A 17,267-nucleotide genomic window follows, 5' to 3' on the forward strand; every position below is an offset into this window, starting at 1 on the left:
GTTCCACTGGCAATAGCCTGTGGGGTGCATGCAGCTTAGAAGGGGTACATACGCATCTATCCCAAAGCCTGCTTAAAATAAAAGTGTTCACCTTTTGAACTTGCCACATTGTGGATTTGTAAGTGTGCATGTATGTTTTGTCTTGGATCTACTCTTGTTTCCTTTGGCTGCTTTTTTACAAGGATTGTGAGAAAATGTACTGCTATTTGCAGTGCAGCAGAGCGATAGAATCTTTCTATAAGTAAATGAGGCTGTTTGGTTAGCAGATTTGCTTTGCCCATCTTTCTGTTGTGCTTTTGCAGAGATCTGCAAAGAGTCTCTCACTGCACACAGAGGGTGTTCTCTGGCATGCAGAATCCACTCTGTGCACGACCCATAATAACCGCAATGGTTGGGAGCCGGGTGAAATCACAGCAACTTCTGTGTGAAAGATAGCAAGCCAAGCCAAGTAATTGCACTTCCTGAGTCATTGCTGAGGCTGTGGGCTACAGTTCTTCTCCAGTGAAAACATGTTATGCATACTAACCTCGCTGCAGAGCTCCCTGAATCAATGACAGAACAGAGCTAAACATTTCTCTGTTGCATGCTTCACAGTGAGTGAAAGAACTAGATGGATGTGGATCATTCTAGGAATCTTGTGACATCTTAAGGTAGCAAGTTACTGTCTGATCTATAATGATGCTTGAATGTTTACCACTGGCTGTATTTCACTGGGCTTGTCTGGGGCAATCTGAGACTGCTGATTAACATGCTAAGAATCTTAATTAACAGTGGAAGAAACAGTAGTGACCATGAGAGATGGATCGATTCTGTTGGCTTAATTACCCCACCAGAGTTTTGAGTACTTGCAGTAAAATTGAGGATTTCATATGTTAAAATTTTAATTGGTCTGCAGAAGAGTGGGATTCATCATGAGGGGGAGAGAGGATTTGTCAGCTTCAAACGCTTTTCCTCCCCATTCAGTCAGCTAAGAACTGGTTGCTTGCTTATCCAGGGAGGCCCAAGTCTTGCAGAAGATATTCCGTGCTTAGTCTCCTTTTCCTCCAACTAGCTTCTCAAGAGGTCATGCACGTTGTCTACAGACAATCCCCTTCAGGCTAGTTCCTTGCGATGGCTGCATTGTCTATAATGATTCTTCTTCTTTTGTTCTTGCCGCAGGAGGGGGATTCACTAGGGACTATGGAGAAGCTCTGCAGGCAGCTGACATACCACCTCAGCCCCCACTCTCAATGGCGACGCCAGGGCATGGTGAAAAGGAAGCCGCAGGCTTGGTGAGTAAAAGTGGGGTGGCTGGAGACTACCCTTCTGGTCATAGCAGCATGTTGAAACCTGTGGAAAATACAAGGGGCAGCATCCATGTGGAGAGAGGAATTCAAGACATTTTAAAATAGTCTTCAGTTGTTCTCAAATGCAGCAGCCTGCAGGTTGGCAAATAAAACACATACCCAAATTATAACTGTGTTGTGGGCTCTGCACTGGTTATCTAAATGTTTCGAGCTGAAATCCAAAATCCTGTTTCTACTGTATCTACAAACCCATATATGAACTAATTGCTTATATCTTGAGGGTTTCTTTTCCACATAGAAGTGACCCATGAGAATGGTGTGGTGGCCTAGAAGTGGAGCTCTCACCTCACAATCGGGAGGCGGTGAGTTTGATCCTAGGTTGAGGCAGATATTTCTCTCTCCGGGCATGATGAGTATATGTCTGCTAAATATAGCTCCATAGTGGTGACAGGAAGGGCATCCAGCCAGTAAACGCTCACCTCCATTCAGTTGCCCAGACACCACTCCGTAAGGGAATATGGGGTCGTTAAAAGATGATGATGATAGAAGTGGCCCATGCAGTGCAGGCCAAATCTATTAATGGTACAGACGAAGGAGGTAAAGAAAATTGGGGTTCGCAGTTAGCCTCTTTCATTGGTGGCCCCTGTACTTTGCAGTCACCTTCCCCTTAAGACTAGGCTAGTGTTCATCTTGATGGCTTCCCACAAGCTAGCAAAAATGGTTTGTGTTTGAGGGCATTTGGGGAATGATGTCATCTGTCCGTTGACTTCTATGAGATGGGTGGCATATAAGCGTAATAAATAAATCTGTTCCTTGATTGATGAATTTGTGATTTTTTAAAAAATTTTGTGAATTGGGTATGTCTAATCTAGTGAAAAGAAGAACTTGGGGTGACATGATAGCAGTGTCCCAATATTTGAGGGGCTGCCACAAAGAAGAGGGGATCCAATGCATCAGAAGAAGACAAGACAAGAAAATTAGTCTCCTTCTTGGGTGGAAAGTTGGACTAGTCACTAGATGACCTACAAGGTCCCTTCCAACTCTGTTTATCTGTAATCTGTAATTCTGTTTTTTATGGGTCTAATTTATTTATTGGGCTTATAGATTACATCACAGTAGGCTCCGAATTGCACACATACCCAATATAGTAATTGGATTAAAATAGTACATAAAAATAAAAACTTAAATACCCAGGCATCATTACTGTATCAAAAAATTCAAACAAAGATATTTTTTTCTATAGGAAGAAACCAGGTAACATAACTGTAAGAACCAGGTCTTTATAGCTTTATAGTTTTTTGAAAACTCAGAAGTGTGGGGTCAGTCTAATTTCTGGGAGGATGCTATTCTGGAGATGGGAGCAATAACTGAAAAGGCCCTGTGGCTTATCCAATTGGTGTTTTTGGCTGAAAGACACTAAAAAAGTCTCAAAATATGAATATGTGACCAGAGGAAGCTGCAACCAGTTGTAAATGTTAGGTGGTTACCAAGCGCTACGATTGTAATCATATACTCATGGGTGTGGTGTAACAGTTGTAACTGTAAGAATGGGTTGTAGCTTTTTCCAACTTGGTTATAACATTGAGTGATTGTTAAGCAACCAGACATAAATCAAGGATTACCTGCGTGAATCCCTCAGATAACACTTTATTGCTTTTGATAGAAGAGAAGCTTTGTAGCTCACGGTTGAACTGTGGGTTCCTTGGTGGTCTCTGAGCTTGGTTGCTTCTGATGAGGTTACCTAATTTGGTAATGAAACGTCTACAAGAAAACAATCAAGTTGAGAGACTGCCAAGGACACAACTTTATTGCTTATAACAATTTATTGTTAAAACCACTGTGAGTCTGTGTAGTTATAGGAGCGGTACATATGATCAAGTCTTAATCTTTGAGGAAGAAACTTTTGAAACATGATCCTTGGTATAATGCTAGCTAGATTTGCAATAGGTAAAAAGGGCTTGATGCTCTGAGTTTCACCATGTTATAAGAACTGTTAGGTTGTCATGTGGTTTATTTATTTGAGGATAGCATAAGCATACATTTCTGCAGGTACTAAACAATATCAAGTTTCAGGTGGTAGTAAATAGAATGGCACATGAAAACAGGACCAGGATGACAAAGGGCATTTGGGAAGTAGCTCAGTTCTCTTCTCCTTTACACTTCTCAAGTTAAGGAAAGTTGTACAGTATTCTGGGCTAGACATAGTATTTTGCTACCACTGGGAAAGTACTATAAGGTCTTTATAAGAAAAAAAAATTACTCATGTGGAATCAGCCGTTTGAAAACAGCTCAGTATGTCTTGTTTTACTGTAGCATCTATAAGGACATCTGCAACACTTAATGTTGCACTTCTGAATGTTTTGTTTTATTTCCCAGTGTTTAATATTCCTGCCCTTGGCTACAATAAATGAGGAGGAGGAGAATAGTGTATTATGTGAACCCAACGACCATGATTTCTTAACCCAGATTTAAGATGTAACATGTTCTGTGAATAAAGCTACTATGTTTAAACTTTCCAGGAGAAATTTACGGTAGCAAAATAATCAGAAGAATGACTTGGGAATGGTTTCCTTGCTTTTTATTTCACCTCATGATTGACTATCACCTGTTAACGTGGCTAAACATAACAGAGAGCAAAGTTGTGTCCACTGCCAAAAAAATTGATGGCAGGTGCATGTGAAGGAAGGTGCTTCATTCCCCTGGCATGAGTTGGGCTGAGCACATCTCCTTGAGTCTACTTGAAACCGTTTCTCTTCTCTGTTTTCCTGTTTTCAGGCCAAAGTGTCTCCTGTGTGTGTGTAATAATTCCTAGTCAAGTGACAAGTCCTTATTAGAGGAAGCCTAAACATTGGCTCAGTTGATAGTTGGATACAAGTAATTTAATACATACCAAATAGATCACCAGGCAATGCAAAAGTACCAAATTCTCTTCACATTCCAATTTTAGAACAGAAGGGGTACCAAGGATTAAGGTGGAGACGTGGGAGAAATTGGAAAATAGCTGCCAGTGGTTAGAATGCAGTATTGCAGGCTGACTCTGACCATTGCCAGGAGTTCGATCCTGACCAGCTTAAGGTTGACTTAGCCTTCTATCCTTCTCAGGTTGATAAAATGAAGTCCCAGAAGTTGGGAGCAATATGCTGATGCTGTAAACTATTTAGAGAGTGCTGTAAAGCACTATGAAGTGGTATTTAAGTCTAAGTACTATTGCAATTGAGTAGCTTTTATTATTAAGCATACTATCAGAGTGATAGTAAACAAGCTTGAAGAAATATTCTTGAGTAAGTGAATAGTCCTGTTTTTTCTCCTTAGAATTGGGTAGGATGGAGTATTGGTGGAATATTGACAGTGGAATATTAGCAAAGACAGTATAGAAAGAAATTGCTGGTGGCTTCTTCAATCCAAATGAGAGATACAAAAAGGAATGGCAACACATATTTTCAACTCATGGACCATTATGAATCAATACATTGAGCTGAGATTTCTTATCATGCTAAGCAGTAAGAGGGCATTTTAATGGTATTATCCTTTGACAAAGTGGAATTTTGTCAACAGTATTAAATATCTGGGGTTGCTGATAACTAACAATCTGAATTAGTCTCTCCACACATCATCCTTAGCGAAGCATGCAAACCAGGATCTGCGTTTCCTGTATTGGATGAGGAGAGCACATCTTTCTCCTTCTATCCTGGCCACTTTTTACAGAGGCATGATTGAGAATGTTTTAACAAACTGCATCACTGTTTGGTGGCAGCAGTGCTTCAGATAGAAAGTCCATACAGAGAGTGGTAAGGACAGCCGAGAAGATTATAGGAAGCTCACTTATTATTCAGAATATTGCTTATAAGCACTATGTGCTTAGAGCTCAAAATATTGTTAGAGAATCCACACTGTTTCTTTTGCTCTCCTCTGGGAGAAGGTTTGAAAGTATTTCGAGCAGGACTACCATATTCTGTAAGCTTTGTTCCCTATGCCATCCATCTGGTAAACTCACAATGTTCATTTTTCTCGCCATGTACATATATACATCCAAATTAAACTGTGTTGTTTCTGTGTATTATATATGTCGGTATATGCATAATTTTATATTTATTTATTCTGTCATGGTTGTGTAGGGTATATTGGAAGTGGTAACCCTTTGAGAGTTGTATGCAATGATATTTCATTTAAATGTATGCTGATTAGTCTACATTCAAAGTGACAATAAAGCTATTCTATTCTATTGCGAATCAGGCTGAATTTCCCAGCTTCACATTCTTTATATACCTTTCCCAAAGCCTGATTGATGCCTGTCTAGGTGACATTAAGGAGAACCAGTAGAGTAGGCAAGGTCTTGAACTGGGACCTGGGAAAATCAGATCTAGATAACCCCTTGAGCTTGTTTGACAATTTTGGATTAGTCACACTCTTTCGATCCTTATAAGATGGTGATTTGTCAGGAAAAAATTAGGGGAAGAACCTCATACGTGATGCCTTAAGCTTTTAGAAGAACAAAGTACAAATAGAGTGACCATAATAATTTAATAAGAGACTAAAAGCAGTCAGATATCTCCCCCTGCAGGCTGCCCACTGTTGATTAAATACAGACCTCTCCTTCCTCAGCTTCTGTCTCTCTGCCAGAGCTTGTTTTTTTTTTTTTTTTTTTTTTTTTTGTCCATTGCCATGATCTGCACAGCCTTTGCCAGGCCAGGAAAGCTTGCCAATGGCTGGCATATCCTGGCTGATAGAGTGGTCCTTCTACCTGGCATTCATCTCCCTGTTCCCTTGGTCATTTCAATGGCTTGAGATCACACCATCCAAAAGTTTCTGTTGCTCTTGCATCCAGAAATTAACTGTTTCAGTTAATTTGACATCTAGAAAAAAAGACTAGTCCATTATGAAGTTCTGGCTGCGCTTTGAAGTTGAGGAAGCATAAATGAAAGAGTTGTGTTGTGTGATTTTAATTACCAGTCTCATTCTCAGTTCGTTGTTTTGCCAAATTGTAATGGATTCTATTATTTCCATTTGGAGATGCATGTAAATTCCCAGAAGGGCTTTTCTCTGGGAGTTGCTAAAGCCAATTAAAAATTAAGTCTAGGCAACCCCATGCCTTTAGGGAGGTGCTTTGGGCAGCAGAGGTGTTATTGCCTCATTAAGACCCTTTGCTTCTCCCCATATCCAGTAGTCACAGGAGTCTTTTGTGCCTATGTTGACAAATGGAACTGCCAAAGGGAATTGCAAAAGCACTGTGAAGAGGAGGCTGTTGGCAACTTTGCTCCTGGATGTGGGGTGGAAAGCTAGGGCGCAAAGCAGCTTTGAAGAGGTGCTTTGCATGAACCTTCAAAGGGAAATATCCCTTTGAAGCTTTCCACAGCTCTGTAAGAAGCTTAGTGGCTGCATTCACACAGCATGCTGAATTAGCTTTAATCTTGGTGATTGTATTGTATTGTTGTTTAGGATATTGTGCAGTCCTAGAATCTTGAGTTAGTATATAATTTGTTGCATTGTTTAAACACAGAAAATGGGTTAATTTACTTACTCAGTTATACAAGAACCCCACCCCATAAGTGTTTCCTGTATATTCCCACCCCTTACAGGATTGTAAAATAAATTCATTCCCAGCACTTTCAGTTCCTCTTTTTAAAATTATAAGCAGGGGTGTCCACATGGCTTGCTTAAAAAAAATCAAGATGCTGCTGCAGCTGCCGTCTTGACTTTTTTGCAAACCATCTTTTGCTGGCACTTCTGCTTGTAAGTCTTGTTCAGTAGAAATGTGCTGTTAAAATAACTTGCTATGTTTAACTTACAGAAACGAAAGCTAAGGGGGAGATAAGATAACGGTCTTCCAATACTGTACATGATGAGATATCACAGGGAAGGAGGAATAGATTTATTCCCTTCAGCACCCGAGGATAACACAAGAACTGGGAGGGGAAGTTTATTGTGTTGGATCCAAATTTGTATTTAGGATGAATTTCCTGACTGGGAGAGCTATTAAGTAATGGAACAGCTTACCTCCTAAAGTTTAGTTGCTCCGTCATTGGGATTTTCATGAAAAGACTGGGCAGAGGTTAGATTTAGAAGAGTCTAAGGCAGGGATGTCAAACTCCATTTCATTGAGGGCAGCATCAAGGTTGTGTTTGACCTCGGAGAGTGGGGGGCGTGGCCATTGTGGGCATGACACAGGACTTGTGTCAGAGGCACCTATGGTGGCCAAGTGCTAATGTAGGTCTTCCCCGAGATCCTCCCCTTCACTCTTATTATAATCTCCTTTCTCCCTCGCCTCCCTCCCTTCTTCTTTTTCCTTTCCTCTTCATTCTTTCTTCTTCCTTCCCCTCTTTCCTTCTTTTTCCTTCCTTGTTCTCTTCCCATCTTCCCTTCTTTTTCTTTGTTTTCTCTCCTCTTTCCCTTCCTCCTTTCCTCTCCCTTCTTGCATGCTTAAATGCAAAAGGGGAAACATTTCTCCTTTTGTTTTCAGTTTGTCTTGATAGCCCTCTGCCAGAGAAAACGGAGCTGGCAGAGGGATCCACATGCGGCACCCCTGTGCCCCGTTTATGCTGGCAAAGGGCTGCAGGAAAAAACAGCTGAAAAAAAGCTGCATTTTGCTGGCAGAGGCACAGCAGGCTGGTCCTTTGCTGTTTTCAGGCCAGTCCTGTGGGTGGGTCTAAGCACCCCGTGGGCCAGATCTGGGCCCCGGGCCTTAAGTTTGACACCCCTGGTCTAAGGTTTGTTCCAATGCTATGAGTCCAGGGTTGTTAAGGATTTTCTGAAAGGTCAGCAGAGTCAGCACCACTCTAATCTTAGTATATCCCAAAAGCCAAACACTGCAACAGAAAAGGCACTTATTTTGTACTCCCTGAACTAGGAAGCACTAGAAAGCATAGAAGAAAAATGGCAATTAAGGAATAGGCTCTGCCAGTGTTGACAGCAATATGAAAGCAGTTTTTCCTCCTTTCTGCCAGAATTTACTGAATTGATTTTTGGGTTTTTTGTTTATTTTATTTTTGCTGGAAGAATGCTCAAATGCCATCTAGTCCAACCCTCTTGCCAATTAAAGAATTTTAGTACTATGGCATTCCTGGAAAGTTGGCAGTTGAGCCTTGCCTTAAAAACCTACAATGAAGCCAGAACCATTAGTTTCAAAGCAGCCTCATGTTGTGTGGAAGCTGTTCCTAATGTCTCCTCTAAATCCCTTCCCATGTGAACTGTTAGTTTTAGATACCAACTCTAATCTTTTGGAATAACGAAAAGTAGGTTTGCATCATAATCTGTATGAAAGCTTCTCAGATATCTGAAGGTGTTTATGCCTGTTAATTGTGTCTTTTCTGAGTTGAATTCACCTGACTTCTTTAACCTTTCCTTGTAGGACTTAATTTCCACTCTTGCCAGCTACACTGACCATCTCTGAGCAATCTGCCTTGAGGATACTCCTCGTAAATAGTAGTGCCTAGAATATATACTACTGGTAGTCCTCAACTTATGACAATTGATTCCAAAATTTCTGTTGCTAAGCAACAGTTGTTAAGAGGATTTTGCCCCATTTTACAACCTTTCTTGCCACAGTTGTTAAGTGAATCACTGCAGTTGTTAGTGACACTTAAATGAATCTGACTTCCCCATTGACTTTGCTTGTCAGAAGGACGCAAAAGGTAATCACATCTCCTTGTGACACTGCACCCAGCATAAACATGAATCAATTACCAAGACCCTGAAATTTTGATCATGTAACCATGGGGATGTTGCAACAGAAGTGTGAAAAAAGGACATAAGTCATTTTTTTAGTGCCAGTGTAGCTTCAAACTGTCACTAAACAAACTTTATAAGTCAAGGACTAACTGCATTGCATTGAAGTTTGACCAAAGCAGAATCAAGTGTCATAGTATGGGCAATGTTATTCTGTTGCTTCACTAAGTCAGGTTTGTCTGAGGTTCAGTAAAAACCACTACAATCTTTCTACATGTACTGCTTTCAGAACAGCTGTCACTCACTTGAATTAGCGCAGGCAGAACTTGTTAGATTTTGTCTGGTTCTGTGGTCCATGAAGAACACAAAGTATTTTCAGTCCTAAAGTATTTTAAACTCTTCAAGCTTGGTATTACATGTAACTTTGATGAGCATTCCTTCCATTCTTTTATCCAAATAATTTAATAATTTAATTATTTATTAATAATTTAATAATTTAATTTAATGTTTATACACAAATCCAAAATTGGAACTTTGGTTTGCTGTGGAAGTTTCTGAACATTTTGAAAGTATAATATTTTTTATTGTTCGTGGCTGTGAGTTGTTGTTGAGATGGGTGGCTACATAACCTGATGAAATAAATAAATCTCTCATCAGCTACAAATCTATTCAACATTACCACTTCTAATCATCATTTTACAAAATTGTCAACAATATCATGGGGAAACTTGTTGACAGTCTTGGTGAAACTAAAATATATTTTTCCATTGTCATTCCCTTGATCTACAAGATTAGTACCTTTATTAATTGCATGTAGTGAATGATATTCCTAGTTTTTTTTAAACTCATAATTAATATTTAACTATATTAAACATGACAAAGAGGTGTTATTAAGCATTCTCAGAAAGTGAAGCCTCTGCACGTCTGTATTGATTTGTTGTTATTGTTGCTACATTCTTAAGCAGGTGGGAGAAAAATAATTAGTCTTTATGGAGCCCATTGAGTGCAGCTCAGCAAAATTGATGGATTTGAAATTGCAGCTGTAGTCAGAGTAAATCCACTCCAATCCCTCTCTTTTCTTTTTTCAAAGGAAAGCAGATACGGGACTCTCAGTTCAAAGGAGATTGTTGTGAGGGAAGGAGCTTAATCTTTCTATTTTCTTCAAAAAAAAAAACCCTTCATTGTTGAAACACCCATCCTCCCTGTTGGAAGACAAAGAAACTCCTGCATAGGCAAAGCAGAGGGTTGGGCTGGATGACCTTCAAGTAGCTTTTAATTTGATTACTCTGTGAAAACATTTAATGAAATCTGGCAGCCAACAAGCCCCCCCCCCCCCCAAATCAATTCTTGCAGTTGAAAAGTTTCAGCGTTCAGCAATAGTAGGGTATCTCTGTACATGAAGAAGTAGGGTAGATAATGCATGTAAAGGGTTTCAAAATTTTTAGTAAAGGGTTCGCTGCCCGGTTGCTGAATGGGCATGGTCATAGTAGGCATGGCCTAGTTGGCCTCCTGCGGTACAGTGGGGGGGGGGGGGCATTTTTGTCCTCCCAGGCTCTGGAAGCTTTCCTTGAGCCTCTAGGAGAGCGAAAACAGCCTCCGGAGGCTCTCTGGAAGCCAGAAACGGGCCCATTTTCAGCCTTCTCGTACTTCCAGGAGGCCCGTTTTTCGCTCTCCCCAAGCCTTTGTGCACGCCATGCACTTACCTGCATCCAAAAGTGGCCACATGGGGACTCCTGGGAGGGGGAGGGGGAGGGCGCGTGGGGCCAGCCAGGAATGGGATTTGGAGGTTCTCTGAACTGCGCAGAATCTTAGCTAGGGGCTCTCCCGAACCCCTGCGAACCACCAGCAGCTCACCCTTGATGTAAAGTAGTATTTTGCTTTTTCTTGCCTGGAAGAAAGCAGTGCTGTACAGGTTACAAAACACCAGCTGAGCATTATTTTTTTTCAAAATGGTTGCGTCTTTCTGTTTTGTAAATCAGCCAAAGCCTATTCTATTTCTATATTAGTGTGAGTGAATCTGTGAAGACAAGGGTCATTAAACCAGTTTGGTGATCTGTGGCTTTTTCCATGGTTGAAAATATTTATGTGTTATGTCATAACTATCTTATTTGTGTGTACACAATTTTAGCCTTGGATATAATGGATTCACTTCTCTCTTGGATATAATGGATTCACCTCTCTCATAAACCTGAAGTTGTTTTTTCCAACAGCTACTGCTCTGTTCAAAGGAAGATTAAAAAGGAGAAATGAAATGTACTGGCTTAGAGCTGTAAAAATCAAGTTTATAGAATGTAATACATACACACAGTAAATCTCTCTTTTCCATTATTATTTTTAAGAGATGTTGCTTATTTATTGGGTAAAATGCAAGAAGCCAATGGCTCCTATAAGAATGATTATTTATGATTATATTTTTACACCTACTTCCCCTATATTATTTTAATCTTAGTCTAGATACATCAAAAGATTAATTTCTATTTGTTTTTAGAAATCACCCTTTTCCTCTCGTAATTGCAAACATTTTGAAATTTCTCCTAGGACAATACATTTCTAAATCTTGGCAGAATATGGGCTTGCAGATGTTTCATAATTCTGGTATTTAGTTTTTAGTTGTCAACAAGGCAAGATAGTACTTTAGTTTAAAAATAACATTAGCAAACAGTTTTGTTTCTGTAGATTTATAATCTGAGTTATAAATATAGCAGGACCTTCCCTGAAAGTTTTCAATAAGTTATGTTTTTAATTAAATACAAAGAAGTTTTAATATAAACCATACGCATTAACTAAACATGTTTATTGTATATAAGAAATTGAACCAAGAAAACATTACTTTATAATGTTTCATTTTAAACTGAAGTCCAGGATTTCTCCAAACGTTACTAAACTACAATTCATAAAACCCTAGCCAACAATGAAAAATGTTAGAAATTGAAATTCAATTAATAATTTAGGGTTATTGGCTTTCCTATTTCTGCTTTAATCAGTATTTCCATGTGAATAGTACTACTCATTAAACATTCAATACTGTACAGTAAACACTTTATAAAAAAACAAAATAAAACCCTATAAGAGCAAAAATCATACAATGAAATTAGATAATTACATTAATATTATATGGTGACAAAACACCATACTATGTTTAAAACCCTGCTAGTATCTAAAAAAAACCTGCTGCATAGAGGTTTTACAATCATTGTACTTTGCTATCAGAGATCCTTTTTCAACCACCTGCCAAGCTAATCTATTAAATTGATAGAATTTATGAAATTTATGATGAGTCATAAATAATAAGCAGGTCGATATAGAACAAAGTGATCCTTTTAGATATCTTAGCCTCACATTGGATGTCTGCCAAAGAACAAACTGGTGAAGTTGATCTACAAAATGCATTTGAGGTTAAATATTATTCCAACAAAGGAATAAATAGGAATCTAATGCAACAATGAAATGACCTTCTTTTTGGCCTTACATATCCATACTTATACTATGTGCTTAAGATTTTTATATTCAGTAATGTAAAAATTTTCAATGTATCACAGTTCCTGAATTTTAGCTAACCTATACTTTTGTAGATAAACATAGATAAATATCTATATTACCTTTTTAGAGTTTTACTATACTACCTAAGATTCTTGATGAATGTATTTTTTCTTTTATGTATACTGAGAGTATTTGCACCAAGACAAATTCCTTATGTGTCCAACCACACTTGGCCAATAAAGAATTCTATTCTATTTTATTGTGCACCTTGTCTTAATTTGTAAACTAAGCAGGGTTGGGACTCATTAGCATTTGTGTGGGAGGCTAAAAGATAGCCGTAGCAAAACATTGTATTGTTGAAAAGAAAAGCCACATGTATGTGTCCAAAATTCCACTAGGAATCAGGTTGATTTCAGGGAAGTTTTACTGTTGATCAGTATAGATATCTCTGCCACTTCTTCAGTGGTTTGGGTTATTTCCCCCCCTAATTTAAAGGGAACCAGATATACTTCGGACAGGTTTTTTTTTCAGATTGTACCAAAATTTTGAAACTGTGAAAAACCTATAATCAGAAGCGATTTCTATGAAGAAATTTTTGCATTCATTTTCAATCAGAAAATATAAACATGAAAGTAGAAAGAGAAAAATCTTTGATAGCATTCATTATAAATAAAGACTTCTATTTCTTATTGGTGTCATAACATTGAGATAAATATCTTAAACCTATCATTTCTGATCCTTTTCCAGGTTTCATCTGCTTGTGTGTGTGCTCGCACGCACCTTTGAATCAATTCTAGTTCTTGCAGTTTCAACTTTGCCAAATTAAAAATAGATACAAAGCTGTATTTATATTTTAATATTGGTGTTTCAGATTGGCACAGCCTTAAAGTAACATGTCGGTGGATAATGTGTGTTGAATTCCATGTTCCTGAACTAATGTCCAGCATCTTTTACCAATGATTATGCTGGCCATGGTTATTTGGTAACATCTGGAAGACTGTAATTTTTATAGACTAAGAGGAAATAAAGTCCACCGGGTATTCTAATGCTGCTATGAATTTAAGATTTTAAAATTATTTTTGCACCTGTTTGTGGATGTACAATTACCGAGAGTAGATTTTATTGTACATTATTTAAAACTAGGAGATAAGATGCAACTGTTGGGAGTCTCACAGCAAAGAAACAAGTAAAATGAGTTTTGACCTATTAACTAAATCTCTGATATATTTACTAAAGCATCTAAACAGAGCCCTCCAAGAAGTGCTAGTAAAACTCTAGAAATTTGTTATGAATTCAGAACACTGAAATCTAATTTATCTTCCTCATGCTGTTATATTTTCTGACTTGAAGGTCTCTGCTAGTATCGGTTAAAGATTCTAGAAAGGTTTTCATGTTTTTCTTTTCTTTTCTACTTGCATTTCTGAATTGCTGTTTCTGCAAGCAGAATGTTTTATGATCCTCACCTTGTTGCAATGCAGTGGTTTCACTCCTTTTGGTATGAGTCACTAAAGGTTTTTTTTCCTCCCCACCAAAGGAGGCAAGCTCTATGCCAGCCCATTATCCATGTACAATATATGGGGGGAAAGTAGCTAATTTCAGATGGTAATTTCAGATTTTATGACTCAATAATAAGTCTGTTAATGTAATGAGAAACAAGCAAAACTTGCACTCCCTTGGACCTTTGTCCCCCTTCTCCCCCAACCGTTTAAGACAAAAATCCCAAATGAAGTTCGTAGTTTGGTTGGAAGCTACCATAAGTAGCTTATTGTGTGATACAGCAGCTGTATTGTGCATCCTACACTCTAGGATAGGGAAGATATTTTGAATTTAAAATATCACCCTTTCAAGTATTTGACACTAGTAATCCTGTGCCTTTATTAAACTTTATATTGCTAGATGCCCTTTAAAAGCCTTAGACACAATCTGCTTTCCTTGTATGGTTCCCTATTTTAAACAGACACCACTACTTAATAGGCTTGCTCCTTTATTTGTCCTGTTGGTATGAATTTTATTGAACAAAATGATTTCCTAGAATATGGTTATGTCCGATGCATCTCATAATGAATCTCTTTCCACCCTCCAGGTATATATAGGCCTGTAATATAAATATTGTGTTTATGGAACAAACGTTCCCCAAAAGAACAATGACTATGAATTTACATAATATAAGCAGTTAATTTTAACATTGCTTTGTGTGAATGATTGCAAATCCGACCTATTTGTTTAATAGCTCTTTGTATTGTGCAAACTCCCAAAATGGGCTGGTAATCCAATAAATGCTATTGATTTAGTCATTGGGTATTGGGTATTAATACATTTGACTGCAATATCCCCTAGAAAAATTACTGCCTTGGATGGATTTATTCCATTTACTCCCAGCTGAATTATTAAAGCTATTGTCAAAATCATTTTCCTGGTCAGAATTGACAACTATTAAGATAAACTGGAAATCAATAATGTCCATTTTTCATTATTTTGCAGTTTGAAAACTATCTTGGTGGGGAATCCTCTGGACAACACAGTGGACTTGTCTGGCATCCCTTTGACCATGAAGGAATTAGACCGGGTTATCTCATACATCCAGCACAGCTCGGAGTATATTGAAAATGTGGAGCTTTGCTTCACTGAGCTGACAGATGAAATGTTCCTCCAGCTTTTGCCAGTTCTCGGTGCCCTACCTCGTCTTACAACTCTTTCCCTTAACGGCAACAGGCTTACAAAAGCCATCCTCCGGGACCTGACTGAAGCTTTGAAGGATACCAGAAACTTCCCCAGCATGACTTGGATTGATCTGGGCAATAATGTGGACATATTCTCTCTGCCACAACCTTTTCTGGTTAGCCTTAAGAAACGAAGCCCTACCCAAAGCAATCTCCCAACTATTCTTGAATTTGGTGAAAGTCAGGTGAGTGACCTTGAGAGCCAAGAAGGTCTTTCATCACAGGATGAGGACCAAAATGATGGTGGCCTGGAAGACACTAAGACCAGGCAGGTATGGACAGGTGAAGCTGTTGAGGTTAAGCTGCTGCCAAATGAACCTACAAATCAAGAACAGATTTCTACCTGTTTGTTTCAGACATGAAATAAGTGTCTCTCATTTGCCTAGGTTGTGCCAAATGGATCCTTTATAACCACAAAGGATCTTGGCTAGTTTATGCTAATTAAGCTCTCTTCTAATAAAAACTTTTTAATTCCTTAACTTGCAGGACCAAAAAAGGCCAAATTACAAAGTTGGCTGCAATTCACATATTAATGATCTGCTACAATTTGAACCATTATATAGAATTATTCTGGAAAGGATTTACGCCAATTCCAACTTCTTGCTCAGTGCAGTATCCAAATCAAAGCATCTCTTTAATTCCTGAAACCTTATAGTTATTACAGGGATGATTGCTAGTTGAATGTTGAAGGTATAAAAAACACACAAAAATGCAATGCCACTATTGAGCCTATTTTTTTTCCAGGCAGGTTAAACACTTAATACACTAATTAGAATTTTCATTAGGTATACCAGTACAAATAATTCTGTACTCGAGTTTTTACTTTCCAAATGAATTACTTTGAATAGAAGCTTTAGGTGGGAAAAGTCCACGCTTGGATAGAAACAAAATTAATCCCATGGATTAAACAGAAAGATGTTAATCAACTCACCAAGTTTGAATGTCTCACTGAATAATCACTGCCAAGAAGGTAACCATCATTACTGTACCTTCTGCATTTCATTCTTTCGCAACCAATTTGTCTCCTGTTCTGAGTAAGCCATGGATGTGTACCTATCTCAGGTTATGCCATGAATCTGATGAATTTGGCTGTAATCCATGAGTTTTATTTGTAAGGTCTTAAGGTGCTACAAGATTGCTGGTCTTCAGACGTAATTTTTATAAGTCAAAAGCAGTGAGTCAGCAGGGCTGAAAAACTTGCCCCTTCTGAACTGTCTCCAGAATGAAATAATTTGAATACAAGACATACTATTCATTGATAGATGACAGATTACATTGGTTCATAAAGCAAACAAACCAGTCTAAATGAAAAAGTCCCCATTCCCTTGCTTTAAGAGTGTGAATTGATGGTACTAAAGGGTTAGCAAGGCCTTGGCTTTAGGCACCAGGGGATGAAATTTGTTGCAGGTTGCTATAATTACACTTTGTGGAAAAAGTGTAGCTGCTTTCAGTTACTCTGGATTTCATCACTGTGCCGTAGAAGAGACAATAGAATCAATTCAGCTTGATAGTGTCAATTTTTCCTGATGTTCTTAGGTACCTGGATTACATATTTAGTCACCAACCCTTTGCAGCACTTGACTGTCATGAAGTAAATGCTGGCTTTATTCTTTTGAGCTACCCATGAAGAATCTTGCCCAAATTAACTATCACGCCAATCTCTTGTGAGCTTTCAACAGTATGGTTTCGGTAAATCAAAAGCACTTCATCCTGGCAGGTTTGAAGAGCAGCTGAACCTTTCAGACTGGGCTCAGATTGTAATTGCTAGGATTAATCTACTTTAGGGAGGAGGTACAGCTCATCATGATCAATTTTCAGAATGTGTTTTTTCCCTTAAAACCTCACTGCTGTTGTGCCCATTTTGAGTATTTGTATGTTTTTGGTAGTGTTAATCTGGTACTTCATAGAAATCAGCATCTCCATATTGTCCTACTTTGCATGTAGCCAAAGTCTTTTATATGCTTTGTCAGAAATAAAACTTGTTTGAAAGATGGCTGTTTCTCCTTGGTGTATTTGCAGGAATGGGAGGCTAAATCTTGTGCAACTGCTGAGCAGGGTTGGGCAGTCATTACACTGAATTATGCAAGGAAGGTAGATTTTGAGCATCATCGTTCCTGGA

At 38.5% G+C, this 17,267-nt stretch overlaps 1 protein-coding gene across 1 annotated transcript in view; it reads left to right on the forward strand.

Annotated features, from left to right (window-relative positions):
- The window catches only part of LRRC75A (leucine rich repeat containing 75A), a 57,312-nt gene extending 40,171 nt beyond the window's left edge, over nt 1-17,141 (forward strand). Inside the window, exons 3-4 of the mRNA XM_026708495.2 lie at nt 1,159-1,271; nt 14,910-17,141. Of these exons, the coding sequence (XP_026564280.1) occupies nt 1,159-1,271; nt 14,910-15,510 (714 nt within the window). The 3' untranslated portion in view covers nt 15,511-17,141. The remainder of the gene's footprint in view (nt 1-1,158; nt 1,272-14,909) is intronic.
- Nucleotides 17,142-17,267: the final 126 nt, after the last annotated feature.

Source organism: Pseudonaja textilis, chromosome 1 (assembly GCF_049901715.1).
Source record: "Pseudonaja textilis isolate UNSWEBS1 chromosome 1, rPseTex1.2, whole genome shotgun sequence".
Classification (NCBI taxonomy): domain Eukaryota; kingdom Metazoa; phylum Chordata; class Lepidosauria; order Squamata; family Elapidae; genus Pseudonaja; species Pseudonaja textilis.